A 27627-nucleotide genomic window follows, 5' to 3' on the forward strand; every position below is an offset into this window, starting at 1 on the left:
CCATTTAAAGAAGGCTTTTTAATTCATACAAATACAGAAGCACTGGCAGTTATCAAAATCTAATAAATAATGTTCATGAAATGATTCCTATTTACATTACTAAAATGGTTTATAAAAGAAAAAAAAAAAAGTCAACCTGTACACAAAGAATAAATTAAATATCAAATTTCTCTTCACAGATCACGTGCCCGTTCTCTTCATAGTCCTCTCTTGTCACTACCATGTCTTCAAAGTCATCATTTTCTGATATTAACTTTCCACCCTCCCAGGAATAAGAAATAGGGCTGTGGAAAAAAGGGAATAAATAGTGGTACAAAAATGTGAATATATCTATAGTATGAAGAGAATTGTATACACCATATCCAAATGAAATGTTTTACTTTTTTGAAAGGGTTAGTTTACCATTTTATTTTCCTGTGGACTCTTTATTAAAAAGTAGGGCTGTGGAAATTAACTATTAATTTATCGATTAATCTTTAATTTTTTTTGATCGATCAAAATTCTTTTGATTGGTACTCACCTCTCCGCCGGCTTCCGAGCCTTCAGGGAGTTCCGGTGACGTCACGGACACCGGCGGGGCTTGCCGTGCCTTCATATCTACATGCCGGCGGGACCTTACTATCTGCCACACGCAAGGGCTGTTACACTTCCCTCTATCAACCTGGGATTCTACAACCATCCACTGGGAGTTGTCATAGTTCCCTTCACGGGACATCTACATGCCGATGGAGGGATGTTAACCTCTCCTCATCTGTATTCAGCAGTGGCATCGTTGTACACATTTTTATACCAGTATTATACCTAGCTACATGTTTTTATGACTGCTTTTGGTACCGTTTGGTATTACTCGCACCATTTTTACAGTTTATGTAGCTACATCGATTTTTTTCTCCAGTGCAATATTAATTTTAATTAAGTTTTAATGCTATTCCCATTGAGCGATGCTTTTGTGTGTTTTTTTTGTATCCTGCTATCCATTTTTCCAGTGGTTGGTAGCTGCACTGGGAATCAACCTGCAAAAAGATCAGCTAAAAGTAGTTGGATCTGTATGTGCGTTATAATTAATCGAAATTAGTCGATTAATCGATAAAAAATAAAATAAAAAAAGATTAACACAAAAATGTTGATCAGTAACAGCCCTTTCAAAAAGCACTGTGTGCAACCAAAGTCGCCCTAATAGTTCTGCTCTCCGTCCCAACTTCAGCTGGTACAGATAATCTGCAGGCAGTCCCTTCTGTCTATTGGGACACAGCAGCTGCACAGACACAACCACTGCTGCCTATCTGACAACTATGTGAGTGTTTCAGGCCTGCAGACAGATACAGGGAGAGATGGATAGAGCAAGATAGTGAGACGGGGGCTTAATTCATAAAGCAATAGCGCATGTGATATTTGGATCACGTGATTCATTTGATCCAAATATTGCAAGCTATCCGTTTTATGCGGTGGGAATTCTTAGCGGACGGCTGAATGTAAAGAAAGAAAGCCCAGACATTTAGAAACAAAAACCAGCGGGGATTCACCCGCAAGCCATTTGGGTCTGGTATGAATTTTGAGGGGGGGGGGGAACGCACAATGGGGCGGCAGCCCCCCCCAAATCCATACCAGAAAGATTTAATGGATCTCAGGGTCTCCACTATCAAAGTAAACAAAGGGGCACAGCCAACCAGGTGACTTCATCGACGGCACCTGGGTGGCCCTGCATCTTTGTTTACTTTGCCGGCGGGGTCTCTGATATGCATTCGCTATTGCCTTCTTGCATATTTTAATGCTAAAAGAGCAAATGCAATATTTTAGAAGTGTTTTTCTTGCTGTATTTAAAGCTTTAGTGAATGGCGCCTACAGAGAGAACGAAACAAATAAAAAAATTGTTTTTGTAATATGACAGGTGAGTTAAGTTTGTCTCACACAGTGATTCATGGGACGTGTAGGTTGTGTTTGTTTTTTTACAAGCCCATTTTGTTAAATCCGTCAAAAAAAGTGAAAGATCCAGAACACAGGGGTAAGCAAATTTTACAAAGGAGGAGGAGGGGGGAAAAAAATATATATTTATGCATATCACAATTGTCTGATTTTTTATTTATTTATTTGGGACAAAGATAAACTTGCAAGATAAATATATGTAAATGCATAAATGCCTTAAAGGATAAGTATAGTCAGATAAAGTACATACCCTGCTTAGCCACCAATTTAAACTACCCAACCATTACCTGAGCATCACAGTCTGCCATTGGCTAAGAGCGCTGATTGGCAGACGTTTGTCAGTCATGAGCCCTCCATTTTAGCCGGCCAGCTTTTACTGGACCAGCTGCTGTACACGGGCCTAATGTCGGCCAGTTTCTATTGAACCGACTGACATTTGTCCCATGTGCACTAGGCTTAAGACATGTGAACACAAGAGAATATTATTTTTATCACACTCTGTCATGGCTGAACTTGGGCTCTGGATCGAACTCATGCTATATCGTTTTACTGAATGCTTGTTACATAATCTCTGGGTAAAACAATCCAGATTTATCTTGGACATCACTCCAAGAAATGAGATGCGCACTAAATTAGGGCTTTTTTGGGCCCTCTGGAACCATTATTAGCATTTTTTTTCCGGGAATAATTAACTACTGTATTACTATTGACTGTCAATGCCCCAGTGTAAGTGGTTTATTTAATTCTATGACCATCATTTATAATTGACTCTAAATTGATGAACTGTAGAGGCTTTCAAATCGTTGTCTATGGGCATCTTTGTGTTTCGAGAGCAGAAAAAAAAAAAAAATAAGTGTGTGTTTTAATTTTTTTTACTGAAAATATACCTTTGATAAACAGCAACACACATTTTGTTTAATATAAAATTGCAACTGCAAATCGTTTGTTACAGGGTCTCTGCTTTTGGAAAATATATATTTTGGCCTGTTTTAGTTGCATTATGTAGCAAATAAAAAAAGGCTCCAACAGCAAAGAGTTAAAAGGAAACTTATCAGGAATAAATACTGGCTAGTTGAAGGGCTGTTTCTTGCTTTAATACGCGATGTCCTGTAACAAGTAATCAGGACTAGCCAACCAGAATTTGCAATCTGAATACTTTCAGTTAAGTGACAAAATGCTGAAGTAAAGCCTTGTACACACTACTAGATTCAGCAAGACTGCAAAGAAACTAGTGAGAGGTGAGCAACCGCTTAAAAAAAAAAAAAAAAAAAGGCTGCTTGGCGATGCAGTCACCATAATGCAGTATTTAGAGACACAATGAAGGGATGATCACACATCAACAAACTCTCAGTGTCCCATGCTCCAACACATAATACTTACTTTGCTGGTAAAATAACAGACACGTCGTAGTCTGTAGGAGTGAGCTTTCGCACCTCTGAATACACTCTATCCTTAAATCCTGGTAAGTGGGAATTTCCGCCAGTAAGGATGATGTTCTTATAAAAATGAGGCTGCATTTCTATTGTGGGGGAAAAAAGGAAAACAAATGTTTAAGTAATATAAAAGTGGATCAAAATAGAAACGGATCAAGAAAAATTTGTACGAAAAACCTAAAATTTCATGGGGTGACACAGACTCCTGGGTATACTGTATGCCCTGCCACCTAGGAGAATTGGCAGCAAGTAGCAGACGGCTCAGCCCCTCCTACAGAGCCTATCCCTGTGCACAAGAAGTTTAAATAACCAGCTGGCAAAGGGGAGTTCTGCTAATCACGGTGTGATAGGTAAATGAATTTGGCTTATTGTTTATTACACACACACCAAAGTCTCCATCTGACTACTAAAAATTAATAGACAGGCTGACCTGCAGCAAGTGGGTTTTACTTATTTATTTCATACAATATTCAAAAGTTGCAAATTATACATTTTACCTTATTATATATATATATATATATATATATATATATATATATATATATTAATGGGCTCAAAAAATATATATAATAGCACATCTACAGCATCCAACGTATAGTAGTGCAGTTCCTATTGCTATATACTCCTTTTGGAAAGGGCAAGCTCTCACTAAATAATGTTCACATGTATTGCGTCTTGAGACAACCAGATTATTTGTTTATTTATGATCAATGAGTATGAAAACAGATGAACTCCATCATATCAAATAGACCTGTTGAAGAGCATTCAAACTAAACGTGCATGTAAACATAAAAAGAAATATGAATGACAGTGTGTATGTGACATGTTTGTTACAGTAAAAAAAAAAAAAAGCGCTCATGTTTTGATATTCATACACTTACTTTTATTGAAAGCACAGATAACTTTGTAAATCTGGAAAATGTTGTACAATATGTGATATTCCAAAGCAGGGGTAGGCAACCTCAGCACTCCAGCTGTGGTGAAACTACAAATCCCATCATGCCTCTACGAGTCATGCCTGTGATTGTCAGGGCCTTGCAATGTCTCATGGGACTTGTAGTGTTACCACAGCTGGAGGGCCGCGGTTGCCTACCCCTGCTCTAAGGCCTGTATCTAGCAATCTTCTTAAAGTGATTGTAAAGTCTCATTTAAAAAAATATATTATATGCTTGCTATAGGTAGGGGCACCCAAGTCGAGCTGCAGCTCTGTGTGTCCATTTAGACACAGAACTGCTGTTCATCTCTCTTGTTGGCCAACTGACTTGATTGACAGCTGTGGGAGCCAATGGCACTGTTGTGTCGCAGCCAATCAGGAAGGAGAGTCCAGGACGGCGGAGGGACTCGTGGACAGAGATGGGGCTCAAATAAGTATTAAGGGGTGCTGGGGAGGCTGCTACACACAGAAAGCTTTTTATTTTACTGCGTAGAATGCATTAAGATAAAAAAAAAAACTTCTGCCTTTACAACTCCTTTAAGAATATACCATAGCAGAAAAACAGCCATGCATTAGCCATTCCCCCCTTTCTCCAAAAGGAAGTCTTGCCTTGTGCACCGGTAAAGTAATGTATATAGATGTGCACAAGCTGTTATCTGAACTCTGGGGGGGGGGGTACAGAATTAAAATATATCCAGCAATCCTTTAAATATTGAAATATACAGGATTACAATTTAAAAAGCCACACAAATGTTTATGCCATTGGACAAATGAACAACATTAATCATGGATAAGTCACTGAGCAAGCTTCATATTCAGAAAAAGTGACCATATACATCCAGTAATACGTATCATACGAATTGAAATAAAAAGGGTACTACTGATCAGTCCTGGAACCATGCCAGCTGTCCCAGGTAAGCTTATTTATTTTTTTAGGACACCAATATGTTCTAATTAGTAATCAACAGCATAGTAGATCTATATTCCATGTGAACTAACTAGAAAGGAAAAAGGTGCCTATTCTTTCAATTAGTTTCCTAATGGAGACAGACGGACATTAAATGCACACTAACCGTCAGGAAGAGTGTTAATGGAATGCACAATGGCTTCTGGAATACCCATTTCTTGAATTCCTATATCAGACGGGTGGAAAAGTATCTCTGGTACTGCAAATCGTTCATTAGCTAGACGAAGTATCTGCTCCCCGGCTGTTGGCTTTCCACTGAACACCATCTCCTCCCTTGGCTGTTGAAAGATCACATCAATCAGTAAACCTCTTGCTACGATTTCAAAGCAAGTAGATCAAAACGCCTATAGTCCCCAAATGTAAAGAAATCCTGATCAACCTCCAATCAGATGAAGACTGGCACAAAATGTTTATTTATGTTTAGGCATCTGGTAGTCATTGAGCTGCGTAAACTATCCATTTCCCTGCATCTGTTAAAGGGGATATGACCTTAAAGTATTCATACCCCTTGACATTTTCCATATTATGTGATAGACCAACACAAAGTGGCACATAATTGCAAGTGGAAGGAAAATGATAAACGATTTTCCAAATTTTTTACATATAAATATGTGAAAAGTGTGGTGTATATTTGTATTCAGCCCCCTTTCCTCGGATACCCGTTACTAAAATCTAGTGGAACCAATTGCCTTCAGAAGTCACCAAATTAGTAAATAGAGTCCATCTGTGTGTAATTTAATATTAGAATAAGCCCACATTTACAGTGTTCCGTTTTGATTTGGCATGTCAATTCGCCACCTATTGCTGGCAATGGCACCATCCGAATCGGTGCGACGCCGACTCTGCACCAATTCCCAAAATGTAGTACCTGCACTACATCGCTCCAGAAGTCGGACTGACATGCGGGTTTGAAACCCTCATTCAATGTGAACCTAGTCTAAAATACAGCTGTTCTGTGAAGCTCTCAGAGGTTTGTTAGAGAACCTTAGTGAACAAACAGCATCATGAAGGCCAAGGAACACCCCAGAGAGGTCAGGGATAAAAGTTGTGGAGAAGTTTAAAGCAAGGTTAGGTTATAAAAAGATATCCCAAGCTTTGAACATCTCACTGAACACTGTTCAATTCATCATTGGAAAGCGGAAAGAGTATGACACAACTGCAAACCTACCAAGACATGGCCGTCCACCTAAACCAACAGACCAGGAAATAAGAGCATTAATCAGAGAATCAGCCAAGAGGCCCATGATAACTCTGGAGGAGCTGAAGAGATCCACATCTCAGGTGGGAGAATCTGTCCACAGGACAGCTATTAGTCGTGCACTCCACAAATCTGCCCTTTATGGAAGAGCGGCAAGAAGAAAGCCATTGTTGAAAGAAAGCCAAAAGAATTCCTGTTTGCAGTTTGCGAGAAGCCATGTGGGGGACACAGCAAACATGTGGAAGAAGGTGCTCTGGTCAGATGAGACCAAAATTAAACTTTTTGGCCTAAAAGCAAGAAGGTGGTTGAGACATCCCCAAAAAGACTTGCAGCTGTAATTGCAGTGAAAGGCGGTTCTACAAAGTATTGACCCAGGGGAGCCAATTACAAATGCACGCCACAATTTTTTACATATTTGTAAAGAAAAAAAATTGAAAACCATTTATCATTTTCCTTCCACTTCACAATTATGTGCCACTTTGTGTTGGTCTATCACATAAAATCATAAATAAAATACATTTACGTTTTTGGTTGTAACATGACAAAATGTGTAAAATGTCAAGGGGTATGAATACTTTTTCAAGGCACTGTAGCTATCCTTTTAGACAGAGTTCACACAGGCTTTAGCTTCTGAAGTTTAAGTGTAGCGAGCTTTTACAAAGCATTTGCTGAGTTTTCAACAAGCTTAGGTGCCCTGTCACTTTACACACTAGCAGGCTTCAGCACTGCTTGAAGCTTGTTAGCAGCTATTTTAGAGTGAAAGTTAGTACTCGGTACTGCCCACCTAAATGTGACATGCCTCTTAATTTTGGTACAACATGTATAGTCAGGGCTGCATGCCCAAGCTCAGTGGTTATCAACCCTGTCCTAACAGGCCAGGTTTGCAAGATAACTGAAATACATGACAGGTGATATCATTTGCTGCTCAGTGATTGCAGTATTCTAGTCTGCATCTCCCCAAGTTAATACATAAAATCTGTCCTGTTAGTGGGCCCTGAGGACAGGGTTGATGACCACTGCCCTAGCCTTATGTGGGCAGCAAGGGGGTGGTAAAGCCACATCTAAACCACTTTTACTGCCCCTTGTGCAAACAAGCCCTAAAGGCTTCTAGAAAGCTACTTGAAACTTGCTATCAAAACACTGGTCTTAGGCCTGTTTCACATGGGCTTTAGCTTGTATAAAAGCAGAGTAAATAGCAAGCTTTTAGGAAACATTGAGCAGCTTTCTCCAACCCCTTAAAGTGCCATTTAGCTTCTGTTTGAAAATGTTATACAAAGATCTTTTTGGAATGCTGATTGTCACTTTAAACAAGGTACTAGCAGGTTTTCCACTAGCTTCAAGTCATACTGAAGCCTGCTAGAAGCTTGTTTAAAGTGGCAATCAGCACTCCTATTAGAATTTGTGTTCAACATTTATAAACTGGAGCTGAATGGCACTTTAAAAGCTTCAACAAAGCTTGATGAAAGCTCTGCAAATTCTTTATAAAAAGCTTGCAATTCACACTGCTCTTAGCAGCTAAAGTCCGTGTGAAACAGACTTACACAATTTGAAACATGGCTGATAGTAATAGGAAACCATAGTGATAGTCTCATAATTGGCAGTGGGTATAGAAAAGCATGTCCCTGTGGCCCAAAGAAAATAGCTTCTTATACTGTACTAAAATCAGATTGTTGCCCACAACAGCCAGGTCAAGCTTGCCCCTTGATTTTTGTAAAAGGCGCACTGCGTTTGAGGGGCTCTACACTTAGGGGCGGTACAAGAACAACATACCTTAATATACCCTTTCTTGATTGTGCTGAAATCTGGAAGTACGTAATCCACCATCAGAGAATTATCTTCCCCTTTTAATCTGTAAAACAAAACATTTTGTCAGTTCCGGCAGTCTTAGCAGACCAAATGCAATCTTTTTCTCAGGATACATACTTTGCAGCCTCCATGTCTTTATAGAAATCAGCAGCCACGTAGCAGACATCTTCTTTCACTTGATTAATAACATGCGTCTCATCCATTACATGTAACTGTCTGCAGAAATAAACATTTACAACAAATAAGCAGAACAATATTGTTGTACCACCAAGGCTTGCATGCATGCATACCTTTACAAGCTATGGGATCTGGGGAAGTAGAAGTGGGTCACGCTTGTCCTCAGTTATGAAATAATCTTAATACAAAATATCTAGTTTTATATCAATCTGGTAGATAAATACATTATTGAGTGTCTTCAATAAGGAAATAACACTGGTAAAGTTGTTGGAAACCCTTACATATACTCAGTGAAGGGACTGGCCTCAGGTGATACACAGAGATTAAACAAATCCCCCTATGCAAGTTGCATCTGTTTATCTGCAGCTCTACATCCAAAGTGCAGAATTTACACAGAATCTCTCAGCTCTGAAAAACAGGGGGTGAAGAGCTGAAGTTATGCTCAGTGAGGATAGCTGATTGGTAGGAAGAGACACACCCTTCATACAACACACAGGAACAGAGTTGAGGCTGTCAATCAGCTGGAGATCCCTCCCTGTCACCTTTTTTCTCTTGGTGTCAGGAAAACTTGTCAGATGTAAATCATGCAGATAGCAGAGGAATGAAGCAGCAGACAGAAATTACACTTAGTGCACTGGATTGAGACAAGCACACACTACAGAGCAGGAGTATCAAACTGGTGACCCTCCAGCTGTTGCGAAACTACACATCCCATCATGCCTCTGCGAGTCATGTTTGTAACTGTCAGCCTTGCAATTTCTCATGGGACTTGTAGTTTCGCAACAGCTGGAGGGCCACCAGTTTGAGACCCCTGCTATAGAGGGATATGCTTTGTTCATATTTAAAGTTGTTGTAAACCTCAGACATGAAATAAGGACCACTTTGTCTGTATGCAATTTTTTGTGTGTGTAGAAAAGCGAGTTGCACACTTCCAATGTAACATGTTACAAAATCATTGAGGCCGAGTAAAAGATGCACCAATGACACTGGTGTCACAAAACACTATGGTAAGATTTACTAAAACTGGTGCAGCCGTGCATAGTAACCAATTACCTTGTTCAATTAAGCTTTGACCATAAGGCTGGATTCACACCTCTGCAGTTTTAGTGCTTTTTGCATTTTGCAGATTTGCTCTACAGAACGGGTTCCATAGGAAACCATGTTAACCACTTAAGGACCCCTTCACGCCAATATACGTCGGCAGAATGGCACGGCTGGGCACATCAACGTATATGTACGTTGCCCTTTAAGCCCAGCCATGGGGTCGCGGCGCGCTCCTGCGACCCGGTCCGAAGCTCCGTGACCGCAGGACCAGTGGACCTGGTCGCCGCTGGAGTCCCGCGATCGCTCCCCGGAGCTGAAGAACGGGGAGAGCTGTGTGTAAACACAGCTTCCCCGTTCTTCACTGTGGCGGCGTCATTGATCGTGTGTTCCCTTTTATAGGGGGACACAATAGATGACGTCACACCTACAGCCACACCCCCCTACTACAGTTGTAAACACATATTAGGTCACACATAACCCCTTCAGCGCCCCCTGTGGTTAACTCTCAAACGGCAACTGTCATTTTCACAGTAAACAATGCATTTTAAATGCATTTTTTGCTGTGAAAATGACAATGGTCCCAAAAAGGTGTCAAAATTGTCCGAAGTGTCCGCCATAATGTCGCAGTCATGAAAAAAAAAAAAAAAAAAAAAAAAAAAAATCGCTGATCGCCGCCATTAGTAGTAAAAAAAAAAAAAAAATGCAATAAAACGATCCCCTATTTTGTAAACGCTATAAATTTTGCGCAAACCAACCGATAAACGCTTATTGCGATTTTTTTTACCAAAAATAGGTAGAAGAATACGTATTGGCCTAAACTGAGGAAAAAATAATTTTTCATATATGTTTTTGGGGGATATTTATTATAGCAAAAAGTAAAAAATATTGCATTTTTTTCTAAATTGTCGCTCTATTTTTGTTTATAGCGCAAAAAATAAAAACCGCAGAGGTGATCAAATACCACCAGAAGAAAGCTCTATTTGTGGGGAAAAAAGGACGCCAATTTTGTTTGGTAGCCACGTCGCACGACCGCGCAATTGTCTGTTAAAACGACGCAGTGCCGAACCGCAAAACCTGGCCGGGTCCTTTAGCTGCATTTTGGTCCGGGTTTTAAGTGGTTAAATGGGCTGGAACGCAAATCTGCGAAATGCAAAAAGCACTAATACTGCATAGGTGTGAATCCAGCCTTAGCCCAGGTTCACACTGAGGGCTGGTTTGAAATCATGTGCATTTAGCTGAACTTGCACAATTTCTAACCAGCAATTTGACAGACATCTGTGCAGGTTCATGCACAGATGTCTATTCAAATCACCCCCCAAAGTCGCCAAAAGTAGTACAGGAACTACTTTTGGGAATCGGTGCAACGCCTCAAAGTCGGCGTCGCACTTATTCGGACGGTGCAGTTGCTGGCAAAAGCCGGCGCTTTGAAATGCAATGTCATTTCAAATTGCATTTCAAAACAGCCCCAGTTGAACGTGGGCTAAAACCTAGAAGCTGGTTGGCTACCGTGCACAGATGCGCCAGATTCTGTGTGCACTAGTTTTAGTAAATCTCCCTCTATGGGTTCTAAAAGAGGAACACAGAAGCGGCTTGCCCTATAATCTGAAATTCTAAAAAGGACCCCTTCTGAGCAGGCAGGCAGGGACAGTTTAATTCTCTGACTTATGTATGCAAATTTTAGCTTGTGCTATTGAGTTCTTTACATGGTTGTTTTCAACAGAGCGACTAAGAATAGTCTGGTAAACATGTGAAAACAGCCTTAAAGGAGTTGTAAAGGAAAACATTTTTTTTTTTGCTGAAATTACCGTTTACAGGGTATAGAGACATCATAGTTAACCGATTCCTTTTAAAAACGATTAAAAATAGATAAAAATCAATCATATAATGTTCCTGTAGTTTTTTAGTTTCGTTTTTGCATGTTATCCTGCCTCTGTGCTACACAGAGCCATAGAGAAGTGATGGTTTGGAACATGAAACTAGAATCTCCCAGTACTGTGGTGATCAGGAAACAGACAACCAGGAAGTGTCCAGAACAGAGAGGAATTACAGCAACCTCAGAGCAAAAACGAACAATGAGGACATGAAACCAGGACTGCAGTAAGGTAAAGGAAGCTATTTAGCTAAAAAAAAAAAAAAAAAAAAATTCCTTTAGTGACCCTTTAAGCTTCACCTGCAGACTATAAAAGTAGTGCATGTTTTTATGCTCCATCTACACCTGTATTAAAAAAAAAAAAAAAAACGCACAATGTCCAGGTTTGTGATACTACAGCAAAAGAGGCCTCATATTAAAAAAAAAAAAAAAGGAAGAAGAGAAAAAGTATATTGTCAGTAGCAAGCAATCAGCTTTTGGTTGTGATTTTTCCCAAACAAATAAGCATTTGGTTTGTATAGGCAAAATCAGCTTGTAGGTTTCCTTAAAGCAGTTGTAAACCTGCAAGACAAAGGCATAATGAGCTAGTATGACTAGCATCAAAGCCCCCGAAGCCGTCCTCGTCTCCCCCTCCGGCCACAGACATCACTCCGGAAGGTTACTTCCAGGTATCGCCAATCTGGCGCTGTGATTGGCCAGAGCGGCGAAGACGTCACTCCACGCATGCGAGCCGGCAAAGCCAGCATTAACCATTGAGAAAGCCGTCATTCTCAGTGCGCCTGTGCTGTTGTCTACGGTGCGCATGCGCCGTAGACAACGGTGTATTCCTTTTGGCAAATATCTCCTAAACCGTGTAGGTTTAGGAGATATTGCAAACACCTACAGGTAAGTCTTAATCTAGGCTTACCTGTAGGTGTAACTTACCACAGAGAGTTTAAACCACTTTAAACCAGGGGTAGGCAACCTGGGGCCCTACAGCTGTTGTGGAACTACATTTCCCATGAGGCATTGCAAGGCTGGCAGTTACAATTACTCCCGGAGGCATGATGGGACTTGTAGTTCTGCAACAGCTTTAGGGCCCTAGGTTGCCTACCCTGCTTTAAACTATACCTCCAGTGTTCCTTTCCTCTAATATTTATAGCAGCAGTAGTAGTGGACAAGCAATACACAGGTGTCAGGTCATCAAGAAGACACTTTTGTTGTGGCAGAAAAAGGTGTGCAGAGAAACACAAAACATATGCAAGATATTCATTTCCAGTGTATGAGATGTACCTGTATGAGATGATCTCCTTTAGATGGTTTGTTAACAGCTTACCACCCACGTTGATTCTAAAAAATAAAACAGTGAAAAAAAAAAAAAAGCTAAGTATTGCTGATACCAAACTGTGATGCTGGATCTAATATAGAAATGTATGTGCTTTGCCAGGACTTTTACAGCAACAGTGACAAGATGCCATTTCTTTCCGAATGATTGTGCCAAGTCACTCCAACAACCCACCTTATTATTCCTTCTTGTTTCTTCTTGCTTCGGCAGTACGGTACAATGTGTGTGAATGAATAGCCAGTGTCTACGATGATGCAGCATAATTCCGATGGGTTGTCATGGAAGTATCTATGTGCGCTGAGAGCCCCAGCTTCAATAGAAGGTAAAAACATCATTAAAATACTTTACCTAGTGTAAAGCAAAGCATAAGACTAAAATATGAGAAGATACTCACGGTTCACTCTTAGAGCTGCCTGGAACTGATATTCTTCAAACAAAATCTCATTCATCGACTCTTGAATTGAACTGAAGTTAAAATATGGCTCAGTGATGATGATGCTTGTTTCTCCAAAGTCTACCTTTTCAGGACAACATATATTAAAAGTTAATCACTACTGAATAATAACAAGAAAATAATGCTTAGACTAGATCCCAATAGGACATACATACAGCTTATAGCAGGCATGTCCAAAGTCCGGCCTGTGTTCCGGCTTTTTGACGTCTCGTCTGGTAATTTGTATATCTTTTGTGGCCCCTTACAAATCTCTGAGCGCAGGGGCCCACAAAAGATATACATGCTGGCTGCTTTAGAGGAGACGGGACGAGTGCCATATGTACAGGTGAGTTTCCCGTTTACACAATGGCCACTGTAACAGGAAGTCCCATCTGCGCTGCCATTGGACGACTGTTCTGTCCATCATAGGAGGCGGGACTTTGTATTAAAGAGGTCGCTGTGAAAACAGGATTCGTATGTAATCTGTTGGTGCTTGTCCCGCCTCCTCCCTGTCCCATCTGAGGTTGCAGGTGGGCATCAATCAGGCTGCACTGGCGAGTCTGCATTCATGGCAATGGTGGGGCTGCATTCATAGCAATGGTAAGGCATAGCAACGGTGGGGCTGCATTCATGGGCACTGACCCTTATTTGCTTCACAGTTCTTTATTTAAAATGTCATTTTTTTCCTGAAACTTCCCTCTTAAAGTGAAGGTGCGTGTTATACGCCGATAAATACGGCATCTCCAAACAACACGCCCAAGCTCATCTCTTCACCACACAGTGTCACAAAGGCAGGAGAATTCTTGTTGGGTAGTGTATTAGTGCTTGAATAAACACACTTAGACCGAATTTTAATGGTTCAAAGAATGTCAGGCAAAATGGTCGGCACACACACATACACTTCATCAAATCTGGCTCTCTTTCAAAAAAGTTTGGACACCCCTGGCTTACAGGAACCCAGTAGGTTGTATCATAGCTACAATAACATGCCTGTGGCCTAAAAAGAGCTCTTCACAATTCCATGGATACATTTTTTAAAGGTAACTTACCTGGAACATTTCCTTTCCAAAAAGATAATCCCATACTTGTCTTTGGACATCCCAGTTCACTAAATAACCCTGTTATCATAAAATAACAATTTTGTTAATGGCTGAAGCATATAGAACATTGGTTTCACAAGTTCAACTGTATATAGTAAATGAACTACCATCAACAACTGTTATAAATCACAGAAACTCCATATGTGGCATTTTATTTCATCAAGGACCCATTATTTAAAATGGAAAGGTGATTTATTAAAAACATCTGATTACAGAAATGATCAAATCAGTGTTTTAATGAAACTGGAGTTCCTCTTCAATACGACAAGCTTTCACTTAGAAGAGTGACTGCAGAAAAAAAAAGTCCAAGTACAAAAGCAAGCCTACCACATTTTTTTTATTCACAAATAACCTTTGGTTTTTTTTGTCTGTGTTTAGATCTAGGTTTCTCCAAAGCATGTTAAAATCCACTTACTGTTGACGGACTCCATGCCTCTGCTGGAAGTCTATAACAAGCAGCAACTACTCCTCTTGGTAAATGAATACTTTCCAAGATTAGTTTTGGACTTTCCTCCTGCTAGTTGGAGTTGTTCTTGATTTCATACTGAAAATACTTCCCTCCTGAACTCTATTCACTCTCTTGATGTATCCAAGGCTGGGGTCACACTGCAGATGTGGCTCACAGCAGGGGTCCGGTGCGTTCTTGTTCTCCATTTGAGGGACACATTTTTGCCTAAATTCGGACATGAAATGGAGCCAAAAGATGCACAGGACCCCTGTGCAATCAGCTCCTTGGCCGCCTTGGAGATGTATGAACCGGCTTCATTGAGAGCTGGTCACACTCTCCTGTCATGCAAATTGGATGTTGGGAAATCTCCATCCAATTCGCAATTGGGTGAACCCAGTCTAAAGGTTTCAATCATCTCTCCCATTTCCCTTCTTTCCTCCAGACTGTGCATATTAAAAGGATACACGTCCCACCCGATTTTAGGGTAGAACATGCAACATGTTCCCAGTGCTGCAGCCACAGCCTGCCCTCCCTGTGTCAGCAGTACAGGGAGAAGTTCCCCACACTAGCTGGCACTGCTTGAAAAACAGTGCAGCAGTGCGGGGCTAGGCCCAAATGACTACGTCATTCATACGCACAGCTCGTGTCCAAACAAACCCCGACATTCTTTGCGGCTGTTGGTTTGTAGTTATTAATAAAATACCACGGCGCTGTGGAGCCCTTTAGGAAGTACGGGCAAGCAGATACACTGACAGTGTGTAGGAGACCTGCATGGTATCAGTAACCTGCTGATCGCTGGTGCAATCGTGTTTCCCCAAAAAGAAGTCTGGGTCTTCTATATATATTTTGGCAACAAAAGACACAGTAAGGCCCCGTACAGACGACCAAACATGTCTGCTGAAACTGGTCTGCGGGCCAGTTTCAGCAGACATGTTCGGTCATGTGTAGGCCCGAGCGTGCAGGATTCCAGCAAACATTTGCCCGCCGGGCCTTTTCCCAGCGGACAAATATTTCTGGACTTGTTTTAAAACAGTCCGCTGGAATCCTGCCCGCTCGGACATGTTCGGTCGTCTGTACAGACCTACCGTACATGTCCGAGCGCCCGCCATCCCTCGCATGCGTCGAATGACTTTGACGCATGCGTGGAAGCATTTAACTGGCAGGCCCGCCCACGTCATCGGCGCGGACACGCCCCGCGTATTGTTTACGCGCGGCTTTCTGTACGATGGTTAGTACAGCCATCGTACAGAAAGCCCCAGGCAGACATGTACGGTGAAAACGGTCCGGCGGACCGGTTTCATCGTACATGTTTGCTGGTGTGTACACGGCCTAAGGCTTATTTTCAGGGTAGGTCTTATGCCATGTGTTGTCCTCTGCCCCCCCTCTCCCTCCCTGCCTGTCAGGAATTACCAGTGAAACTGAGTTAAAGTGCTTGTAAAATGCTAGAATGCTCTTGATTACAGTATTATATAATGTAAACAGTGTATGTTTCTGTAATCTAATTGTGCCAAATACCTTGCTCATCCCCACTTTGAGCACTGCAGATCCAAGATCCCCCGCTGGCAGCTGGGAGAAGAGCAGCGGGAGGTCAGCTGAGCGCTGTGCAACGATATACCAAAGGGATTTGGCACAGTTAGATTACAGAAACACACAGTTTACGTTATATAATACTGTAATAACGTGAATTCTAGCACTTTACAAGCACTTTAAACTAGGGCTTATTTTCAGGGAAACGTGGCAATACAAAAAAAAAAAAAAAAAAAACACTTTTTGTAACCACTTACCGCCGGTCAATAGCAGATTGACGTCCGGGAAGTGGTTCTGAAATCCTGACTGGACGTCTAGTGGGGGCGCGCAGCGCGGCGATCGGTGAAGCGGGGTTTCAGTCTGACACCCTGCATCTCCGATCTCGGTAAAGAGCCTCCGGCGGAGGCTCTTTACCACGTGATCAGCCGTGTCCAATCTCGATGTAAACAGGAAGAGCCGTTGACGACTCTTTCTCACTCGCGTCTGACAGACGCGAGTACAGGAGAGCCGATCGGTGGCTCTCCTGACAGGGGGGGTTCGCGCTGATTGTTTATCAGCGCAGTCCATCCTCGGATGCCCACACTGGACCACCAGGGAAGGGCAAAAAATAAATAAAAATAAGGGGCAATAAAAAAAATAAAAAAGTCAGTAAATAAAAAAAGGGCAGTAAAAAATAAAAAAAATGCCAATCAGTGCCCACAAATGGGCGCTGACTGACAACATGGATCCATCAGTGTCACCCCTCAGTGTCCATCAGTTCCCAGTGCCCACCTATCAGTGCCACCCATAAGTACCCATCAGTGCCACCCATAAGTGCCGCCCATCTGTGCCGCCTATGAGTGCCCAGTGCCGCCCATGAGTGCCCATCAGTACTATCTCATCGGTGTCCATCAGTGCCGCCATATCAGTGCCCGTAATTGAAAGAGAAAAAAATTAACAGAAAAAAATAAAAACGTAATTTTTTTCAAAATTTTCAGTCTTTTTGCGCAAAAAAAATAAATAAAATAAATCGCAGAGGTGATCAAATACCACCAAAAGAAAGCTCTATTTGTGGGGGGAAAAAAGACGCCAATTTTGTTTGGGTACAGTGTAGCATGACAGCGCAATTGTCATTCAAAGTGCGATAGCGCTGAAAGCTGAAAATTGGCTTGGGCGGGAAGGTGCGTAAGTGCCTGGTATGGAAGTGGTTAAGTAAACTTATTTAAGTTCCTGATGTCTTGAGGTTTTATCCCTCAGACTTTTCACCATTTTGTTGCCTGTCTCTGGACTCGTTCCATCTTATCCTGTTGTAAGTGAGGTCTCCAGAACTGGACAAAGGGTGGTCCATTTACTACAAAACCGGGGAGTGTAAAATCTGGTGCAGTTCTGTATATAAACCAATCAGCTTCCAGGTTTTTTGTCAAAGCTTAATTGAACAAGCTGAAGTGAGAAGCCGATTGGCTACCATGCACAGCGGCAGATTTTGCACTCTCATTAGTAATTAAATGAGGTCTAACTAAAGATCTATATAGGGGAATTAGGACCTCCTTCCTCCACCTGGCGACCCCTCTAGTGAAACATCCTGGAATTCTATTCGCTTTCCCCGCTGTCTGGTCACACCATTTTCAATCATCTGAAATAAAGTACCCCCAAATCTTTATCCACTGCAGTGCTGGCCAACACCATATTTCCAATTGTGTTATCTATTAAGGGGTTCTTTTCCCCCTAGGTATATATTTTTAGATTTATTTAGACACATTGAACTGCAGTTTCCACTTCTTTGACCAATCTTCCAGCAATGCCAAATCATGTTCCATGTTACAGACACCTTTGTATCATCAGCAAAAAGACATACCTTGCCCACAAACCTTTAGTTATATCACTTACATATATACTCATCGCCCACTTTACTAGGTAGGTACACCTTGCTAGTACCAAGTTGCCTTCAGGACTGCCTTAATTCTTTGTGGTATATTTGAGTAAGGCTGGCCATACATTATACAATTTTCTTGTACAATTTCCCTTTTGTATTTACCAAAACCATACAATATGAGTTTAAACCTAAACATTTTCAATTTGTATGCAATCAGGCAGACCCCTGCACTACATATTTGAAGGTAAAGCTAAAGGAAATTGAATAGGAAAATTGTATAATGTATGGCCAGCCTTACTGTTGCCTTTTTATCCTCTCACACCAGTCAGCCCATTCTCCTCTGACATCAACAAGGCATTTTCATCCACACAACTGCCGCTCACTGGATATTTTCTCGGACCACTCTCTGTAAACCCTACAGATGGTTGTGCATGAAAATCCCAGTAGATCAGCAGTTTTTGAAATACTCAGACCAACACGTCTGGCACCAACAACCATGCCACGTTCAGACACTTAAACCTGCTTTCTCCCCCATTCTGATGCTCAGTTTGAACTTCAGCAAGTCATCTTCACCACATGTAAAGGCCTGAATGTATTGAGTTGCTGCCGTGTGATTGGCCGATTAGCAATTTGTGCTACCAAGCAATTGAACAGGTGTACCTAATAAAGTGGCCGGTGAGTGTAGATTAAATAGAACATGATCTAGCACAGAGCCTTGTGATACACCACTAGTGACTGGTCTGTTGTGGTTACTGAACATTAGCAACGAGACAAAAAGAACAATTACCTTTTGAAATGGAAGAATATAAAAGAGGCCAGATGGATCCTTAACCTCATCAATTTGATTCGCTGTGAATGTTTTTAAACGGGCAGTCTTCGATCTGAACTGGCAGTTGGGAATGACACTGAAAATAGGAAAGAAATGTTAAAAGGAATGTCTCATCTTCTTGTAACAACACAAATTAAATTCTGTGCCTTAACGACCAATACTACAGAAATCATTAATTAGTGGCAGTTGTTAGAAAATAATCCAACCTCAAAAAGATCTTTTTTTTAAGCCCATGAGAGACACAACTAGTAAAAGTAGGTTGTAAAATGTGGCCAAATGTACACTATTTGGAGCAGCTGGCTCTTTTCTTCTTTTATGACAGGGATATGCAATTAGCGGACCTCCAGCTGTTGCAAAACTACAAGTCCCATCATGCCTCTGGGTGTCATGCTTGTGGCTGTCAGAGTCTTGCTATGCCTCATGGGACTTGTAGTTGTGCAACAGCTGGAGGTCCGCTAATTGCATATCCCTGTTTTATGATATACCCCAAGACTTGCAGCTGTAATTGCAGCAAAAAGGTGGTTCTACAAAGTATTGACTCCGGGGGGCTGAATACAAATCCACGCCACACTTTTCACAGATTTATTAGTGAAAAAAAATTTGAAAAACATTTATCATTTTCCTTCCACTTCACAATTATGCACCATTTTGTGTTGGTCTATCACATAAAATAGGTTTAGGTTTTTGGCTGCAAGATGACAAAATTTCAAGGGGTATGAATACTTTTTCAAGGCAATTAGAAGAGGGAGGTCTGGACAGCCGCACTCCAATAAAAAAGCCTTTATTGTGCAAAATAACAAAAGTACAAACCACAGCAGGGTGTGCTTTTGTTATTTTGTACAATAAGGCCCCATGCACACGAGACACTGGTAAACGCGTGTTCAGAGGCAGTTGGACAGCTTTTTCAACTGCCCCTGAACACATTCAATGTTATCCTATGTGTCCATGCACACAGTCACGTTTTTCAGCAGTTCCGTTTATCCTCGTTTTTTCAGAAGCAAAAAAATGGGTTCAGACGCAAAAGTTTTCATGTTTCAGACGCTAAACGCGGCAAAACGCGGTACCGGCATTTTGCCGCGATTTAATTTATAATCGTTTTTTAAAGGTGACCTATTTTTTTTACATTAGAAATCTCAAAAATGATGGCAAATGATGACCCTCCCTAAGCTAAAAATCAGTATTATTTAACCATTTCAGCCATTTTGTGAGACCAAAGTGAGAAGCAGCTGAGGGAGCAGCAGTGTACTTGTATTTAGCGTGTCACTTGCCACAAGCTGCGGATTGTCCACTTGCCACGCCACCTGCCACAAGTTGTGGATTGTCCACTGGCCATGTCACCTGGTCACATCACCTGGTCACGTCACCTGCCACAAGTTGTGGATTGTCCACTGGCCACGTCACCTGCCACGTCAACTGGCCACAAGTTGTGGATTGTCCACTTGATGTTTCTTAACTAAACGGAAACGCGTTTTAGCCTTTAAAAACGTGTGTTTAGCAGAGTTTGCACCGGCGTCCCGTGTGCATGGGGCCTAAAAGTGTTTTTTTGTGCGGCTGTCCAGACCTCCCTCTTTTAACCAGTTAGCAACCGCCCTATAGACGAAATACGTCTACAAGGCGGTTGCTTAATTCTAGGAGGGCGTCAATGTACATCCTCCTAGAATCGCGCTCCCGCGCGCCCTGTGGGGCGCGCACACGGGAGTCTCCGTGTCCTCCGGACCCGGCTGATCACGGTAAATCGCCGCTGATAGCGGCGGTTTACCACGTGATCGCTCCGTCCAATGACGGAGCGATCACTAGTAAACAAACCGGCGTCATGTGATGACGCCGGTTCCTCCCTCTCCTCTCTGTACCGAACGGTACAGTGTGAGAGAGGAGAGGGGAGAGAGCGGAAGCAGCAGCAGCTGCTGCTGCGGGCTGGATCTGTGACACATGCAGTCACAGATCCATCCCTCCCTCCCTGTGCAATACTCTGCAATATTACCCCCATACCCTGCAATGCCCCCACACTCTGCAATGCCCCCACACTCTGCAATGCCCCCACACTCTGCAATGCCCCAAAATACTCTGCAATACCCCAAAATACTCTGCAATGCCCCACAATGCCCCACAATACCCCACAATACCCCACAACACTCCGCAATACCCCACAACACTCCGCAATACCCTGCAACGTCGTCTATGGGGATTTTTAAGTAACAAAGTTTGGCGCCATTCCACGAGCGTGTGCAATTTTGAAGGGTGACATGTTGGGTATCTATTTACTCGGCGTAACTTCATCTTTCACATTTATGCAAAAGAATGAAGAAAAAATACTAAATTTGCCAAATTTTATAACAGAAACAAAAGAAAAATTATTTTTTTTTACAGAATTTTCAGTCTTTTTTCTTTTATAGCGCAAAAAATAAAAAACCCAACGGTGATTAAATACCACCAAAAGAAAGCTCTATTTGTGTGAAAAAAAGGACGAAAATTTCATTCGGGTACAGTGTTGTATGACTGAGTAATTGTCATTCAAATTGTGAGAGCACCGAAAGCTGAAAATTGGTCTGGTTATTAAGGGGGTTTACGTGCCTAGTGGTCAAGTGGTTAATTGCTATATGCTTAGCCTGCACCTGCTGCTTCCACCTTGAGGTAAGTGTCATATACACACATCCACCTGAAGCGGTGATCCCTTCCCCTAATTTTTCAAGGCACTGTACTACAATCAAGGCATGCCTTTTGTGAGATCTGTCACCGTTGCTCGTGTGCTAATGTCAGCTCACATCCAAACTTTTAAGCCACCAAAAGGCTGGTGTCATAGCCGATCACATGTACAGCACCATGAAAACTGCAGTTATACAGTAAATAGAGACTAAAGCTGGCTATACATGCATTGAAATTCAGCCAGCTCAGCAGGACCCAACTGACTTCTGGTCAATGCCGATGTTGGAAAAAAGCTGTTCGATCAGCACTGCAGGCTATAGACTGCAGCACTGAGGTGTCAGAATACGACGACACAGTGAGAGAGATTCCCCCATCCACCTTGATTGTGTGGATGGGGAAAATTGGGTCAGTTTGTGTGTGTGTGTGTGTGTGTGTTTTCTGCACCATTTATGGCCAGCTTAAGATGGCACCATCCTTGGCAGTTAGAAGGGTTGAAATACGTTGAAATGAACAGCCTGGTGACAGAAGCATATGTACCCCTCTATCCATCCTTTTCCTCAATTTTTTAAGAATGTTTAAAAACTGAGGTTCAGGTAAGGTGAGAATAATTTTGTGCATGTAATCAGGACCGCCTCAGTGATGTCCATATGGAATTGCCTGATACAGTATCACTACCTTCCAAGTAGTGCCCCCTGTATGGGGTTGATTTACTAAAAGTAAACAGACTTTGCTTTGTGAGGGAAGTTGCACTTTGCAGGGGAATTTTCTTCAGAGCTTAGTGAATGGGGTAAATATCTGCTGACTACCATCATTCAATCATGTGCAAGCAAAAATTCATTTTTTTTCCCTTGCACACGATCAGTTATTCTTTCCAAAGTTAAATTTCACTACATGCACTAAGCTCAGCGAATAGTTCACTTGCAATAGCCAATATGCCTTTAGTAATCCAACCCTTAGGCCCCTTTCAGACTGAGGCAGGAGCTGCGGTGGCGGTATAACGCCGCTAAAAATAGTGGCGCTATACCGCCGGGATTCGGCCGCTAGCGGTGCGGTATTAACCCCCGCATTGCGGGCGGTATTGCCGCGGTTTCCCATTGTTTTCAATGGGAAGGAGCGGTATACATGCCGCTCCTCTCACCGCTCCAAAGATGCTGATGACAGGAGATTTTTTTGTCTCCCGCCAGCGCATCGCCTCAGTGTGAAAGCCCTCGGGCTTTCTGTATGGTCTTATGGCAACACCATCTTTAATGCATTCTTTAGCCTAGGTTCACACTGCTGCGAATTCAAAATCGTGGTAAAATGCGCGATTTTACCGCGATTTTGCCGCGATTTCGGCCGCAATTTAATGTAAATCGCGGCCCGAAATCGCAAAAAGTAGTACAGGAACTACTTTTTGAAATCGCAGATGCGGCGTCGCACTGATTAGGACAGTGCCATTGCCGACAATTGCCGCCGATTTGAGATGCGATTTGACATGTCAAATCGCATCTCAAATCGTTCCAAATCGTACCCAGTGTGAACCAGGGCTTAGGGTTCGTCCTTCAAATCTTTGTTTGTCTAGTGTATGGATTCTGACCAAATTCTGGAGAGCACCCCCCCCCCCCCCCCCCATCATCATCATTGGCTCTTTGTGACCACCTGTGTTATAGGAGTCGTCCTTTAGTGCTCCCATATAGAGTGTATTTCTTCCATGGTTGAGATGTAGAATCTTCCATACTATGGATAGCGTAGGACCCACTGATAATGGGGTACTTTCATATAATAGTGGGCTTAGCACTATATGGCCTTATGACATAACTAAATCCCCATATTTAGTTAAATGTCATTTTTGCATGTGTGCGCTGTAATCTTTTTTCCTGTCTGTATTGTCTTATGGCAGCACCATCTTTAATGCATTTTTTAGGGTGTGAACCCCAAATCTTTGTTTGTCTAGTGTATGGATTCTGACCAAATACCGTTGGGCTGGAGCACCCCCACCCATCAAAAAAAAGCATGAAAATTTTGCACTTACCCGTTTTCCAGATGCATCTTTTTCCGTCGCTTCCGGGTATGGGTCTTCGGGAGCGGGCGTTCCTTCTTGATTGACAGTCTTCCGAGAGGCTTCCGACGGTCGCATCCATCACGTCACGATTTTCCGAAAGAAGCCGAACGTCGGTGCGCAGGCGCAGTATAGAGCCGCACCGACGTTCGGCTTCTTTCGGCTACGAGTGACGCGATGGATGCGACCGTCGGAAGCCTCTCGGAAGACTGTCAATCAAGAAGGAACGCCCGCTCCCGAAGACCCATACCCGGAAGCGACGGAAAAAGATGCATCTCGAAAACGGGTAAGTACAGCTCATATTTTAATACAAATAGCCGATTCCCCTAGACAAAACGAGCAGGAATCTAAGGGGAGAAAAAAAAAAAAAAAAATTATAAATGGGTGAACTCCCGCTTTAAAGATGGATATCTCGGTAACGGCAGCAGCTGCTGCCACAACCGAGGTATCCATCTTTAGTGCCAACGGTCCTGTAAACGATAACGGCAGTCTCCGCCGCGAGATCGGCGTTATCGTTGGCGGGAGAGGGCCCCCCCCTCCCACGCCCTCCGCCGCTTACCGTAGCCGTCGGTAGGGGCGGAGGGGATCGGGACCGTTTGGCTGTTCACTGGGGTTGCGAGTGAAGGAAAAATCTCCTTCGCCCATCCCCATAGCTCTGCTGGGCGGAAGTGACGTCAAAACGTCAGTCCCACCCAGCCTCTTAAAGCAACATTTTTTTTTTTTTGCATTTAAGCCTAAATATGAGATGTGAGGTCTTTTTGACCCCAGATCTCATATTTAAGAGGACCTGTCATGCTTTTTTCTAATACAAGGGATGTTTACATTCCTTGTAATAGGAATAAAAGTGATAATTTTTTTTTTATTATTTCAGTGTAAAAAATTATAAAAATAAATAAGAAAACAAAAAAAAAATTTTAAAAACGCCCCGTCCCGCCTAGCTCGCGCACAGAAGCGAACGCATACGCGAGTAGCGCCTGCATATGAAAACGGTGTTCAAACCACACAAGTGAGGTATCGCCGCGATCGTTAGAGCGAGAGCAATAATTTTAGCCCTAGACCTTCTCTGTAACTCAAAAAATGCAACCTGTAGAATTTTTTAAACGTCGTCTATCGAGATTTTTAAGGGTAAAAGTTTGACGCCATGCCACGAGCGTGCGCAATTTTTAACTGTGTCATGTTGGGTATCATTTTACTCGGCGTAACATTATCTTTCACAATATATAAAAAAATTGGGCCAAATTTATTGTTGACTTATTTTTTAATTCAAAAAAGTGATTTTTTCCCAAAAAAAGTGCGCTTGTAAGACCGCTGCGCAAATACAGTGTGACAAAAAGTATTGCAATGACTGCCATTTTATTTCCTAGGATGTCTGCTAAAAAAAATATATATAATGTTTGGGGGTTCTGATTAATTTTCTAGCAAAAAAAATGTGATTTTTACATGAAGGAGAAAAGTGCCAAAATAGGCCTGGTGATTAAGTGGTTAAAAAGAGCATTAAACCCTCAGTATTTTTTAGTTCAAAACATTGGGGACAGTAAAATAAGCATTCCCTCCTTGTAAACTATTTGTTTAAATTGTTACTTCAGCACTTGCCGTTTACAACTTTCAAGGCTGCTGGCTCCTGCTCTGAGCCTGCTTCCCTGAACTTCCTTTATTTACAGTGGACAGTGCAGTCTGAAACTAGTCTGTCAGCTTGGAGAAAGACAAATATCTTGGCATCCTAGACCAGGCGTAGGCAACCTCGGCACTCCAGCTGTGGTGAAACCACAAATCCCATCATGCCTCTGCCTCTATGAGTCGTGATTTTGCAATGTCTCATGGGACTTGTAGTTTCAAAACAGCTGGAGGGCCGAGGTTGCCTACCCCTGTCCTAGACCATCATGCTGTGTGTTTCTATTGATGCACAGAGTGTGGGTAGATGCAACTTCAGTCACTACATGCAAGGGTGGATCTATAGGAAGCTGCAAGAGAAAGGAGTCACCCTGAAACAGGAAACATGGGACTGTGATCATGGCACCAACTTAACCACCCCATGACCGCGCTAATGCCTGAAAGGCGGCTACAGTGCGACTCTCTCGTTCTGGGCGTCCATGGACATCCTCCCAGAACCATGCATCTCCCCCCCCCCCCCCGTGTCCTTTGGACTGATCGCGGCAAAGGGCCAATCACAATGACCCTTTACCATGTGATCAGCTGTGTCCAATCACAGTTGATCACATGTAAACAGATTTGATGGTTATTGGCAGACCTGTGTAAGGAAAGGAGGGCTGATAACCAGCAAGGCTGTCGGCACACTGTTTACACTGATAATCGGTGCAGACCCATCAGTGAATAAATACATTTATGTTTTATATTTTGCTAAAACGCCCAGTGGTGAATAAATACCACCAAAAGAAAGCTCTAAATCTCAAAAATTATAAAAATGTCATATGTGTACAGCGTTGTATGAATGTGCAATTGTCATTTAAAGTGACAGCGCTGAAAACTGGCCTGGGCAGGATGGGGGCGAGAGTGCCCGGTACTGAAGTGGTTAAACAAGAACACAGGCAAGGATTTAGAGATGAAGAAGGCTCTGTAGTCGATCAAATCAGCTGCTTCAAATGCTTTGAAAAAACTGAGTGTTTAATATGACGTTGTCCTGGATACATGCAGACATCATATAGTTCACACACACACAGCTGTACGCCCCATCACTCCTCCCAGCAGTCAGTGAGAGTGGAGAGCAGCAGGATAGACAGTACAGCAGACAGGCCGCTCTGGGTGAACTCTATGGTAATCCGCCTGCGGGCGCTCTTTGCTCCGGTCCTCTCTCACCTGACCTCTCCGTGGCTGTAGCCGATCTTCGCGGTGTAGGCCCCATTATCGAGCACCAAGGTGGTCATCCCGGGCCTGGAAACCCCGCATACAGTGTACGGATCATCCGGGAATTGTGTGACGTGTGCCGTACGATTCTGGCGCCGCTCTCCCCGCTGCATTGTGGGAAATGGGAGGACTGCGATCACCTCCCCGGGTATAGATAGTCTGAGAGCGGCTGCCTGTTCCTTTGACTGTACGGCCGTAAAGTGAAACGCTGAGTGCGCGGGCCGATCAGATTACAGAGCGCATCTGCCTGACGGCTGGAGGAGTCATCAGACAGTTCAAAATCAGTGGGAATGCTATCAGACATTCAGAGACAAATTATATATATATCATAATGTAATAAATAATTACAGAGAGTTGTCACACATACATCCCCCTCTATGATATCTTACATTATGCTATGATTTTACTGTAGACACTTAAAGATACAGAGCTCCAAATACCAATCCATTGTTTATAAAAGCAACACTTTCCAAAAGTTATAAATACTTAAATAATGTCATGTCCCATTGAAGCAACATATTTACATTTACACCCCTTCATAAATAAGTCTATGGTTTTATTTCTTTACATTTTTTAATACCGGTGTTAATTTTTGACCGCACATTTTGATCTAGTTTTAGTTTTGACTAAAATGCCATTTCGATTTAGTCATCTGAATTGTTTTAGTTTTAGTTTAGTTTTATGCCCCGTACACACGATCGGAATTTCCGATGGAAAAAGTCTGATTGACTTTTTCCGATCGTGTGTAGCCCCATCTGAGTTTTTTCATCAGAAATTCAGAGTTTAGATATTTAGATTTTTCCGATGTGATTTGGCCGGGCAAAAGCCCGATCGTGTGTACGCGGCATTAGTCGACTAAACCTATAGTAGATTTAATCAACTAAAATGTAATAATGACCAAGATTACATACCTGTAGGGTTGCCACCCATCTGGGTTTCACCGGGACAGTCCAGGTTTGGAGTCAGGTTTCAGGCTAGGGTTGCCACCTTTTCTTCAAGCCAAACCTGAAAACACTTTAGCGGCTGCATTTTTTTTGGGGGGGGGGGGTATACACTAGAGATGCACGATTCTGGCCAAAATGAGAATCACAATTTTTTTGCTTAGAATAAAGATCACGATTCTCACGGAGTAAAATCTTTCACATTATGCAAAAAAAAAATTGGGCCAACTTTACTGGTTAGTTTTTTTTTTTTATTATTATTAATTAAAGTAATTTGT

The 27627-nt window shown here is 42.4% G+C and overlaps 1 protein-coding gene across 1 annotated transcript; it reads right to left on the reverse strand.

Moving 5' to 3' along the window:
- On the reverse strand, nt 1–26590 carry ACTR6 (actin related protein 6). The gene is made up of 11 exons (XM_040344332.1): nt 26361–26590; nt 18824–18941; nt 14159–14227; nt 13071–13194; nt 12851–12986; nt 12625–12681; nt 8379–8477; nt 8226–8304; nt 5364–5535; nt 3304–3442; nt 1–284 (listed from the first exon to the last, which is right to left on the reverse strand). Exons 1-11 carry the CDS (start codon nt 26519–26521, stop codon nt 155–157), a joined length of 1284 nt encoding a protein of 427 aa, XP_040200266.1. The 5' UTR covers nt 26522–26590; the 3' UTR covers nt 1–154.
- Nucleotides 26591–27627: the final 1037 nt, after the last annotated feature.

Source organism: Rana temporaria, chromosome 3 (genome assembly GCF_905171775.1).
Source record: "Rana temporaria chromosome 3, aRanTem1.1, whole genome shotgun sequence".
In the NCBI taxonomy this organism is placed as follows: Eukaryota; Metazoa; Chordata; class Amphibia; order Anura; family Ranidae; genus Rana; species Rana temporaria.

Coding starts and splice junctions, on each gene's coding strand:
- ACTR6 (XM_040344332.1), bottom strand. CDS start 26,521: ATGCAGCGGGGAGAGCGGCGCCAGAATCGTACGGCACACGTCACACAA. Junction 5,536..8,225: donor TCAAGAAAGGGTATATTAAG/GTATGTTGTTCT, acceptor ATCTTTCAACAG/CCAAGGGAGGAGATGGTGTT. Junction 285..3,303: donor TCTGTTATTTTACCAGCAAA/GTAAGTATTATG, acceptor TTTTTTCCACAG/CCCTATTTCTTATTCCTGGG.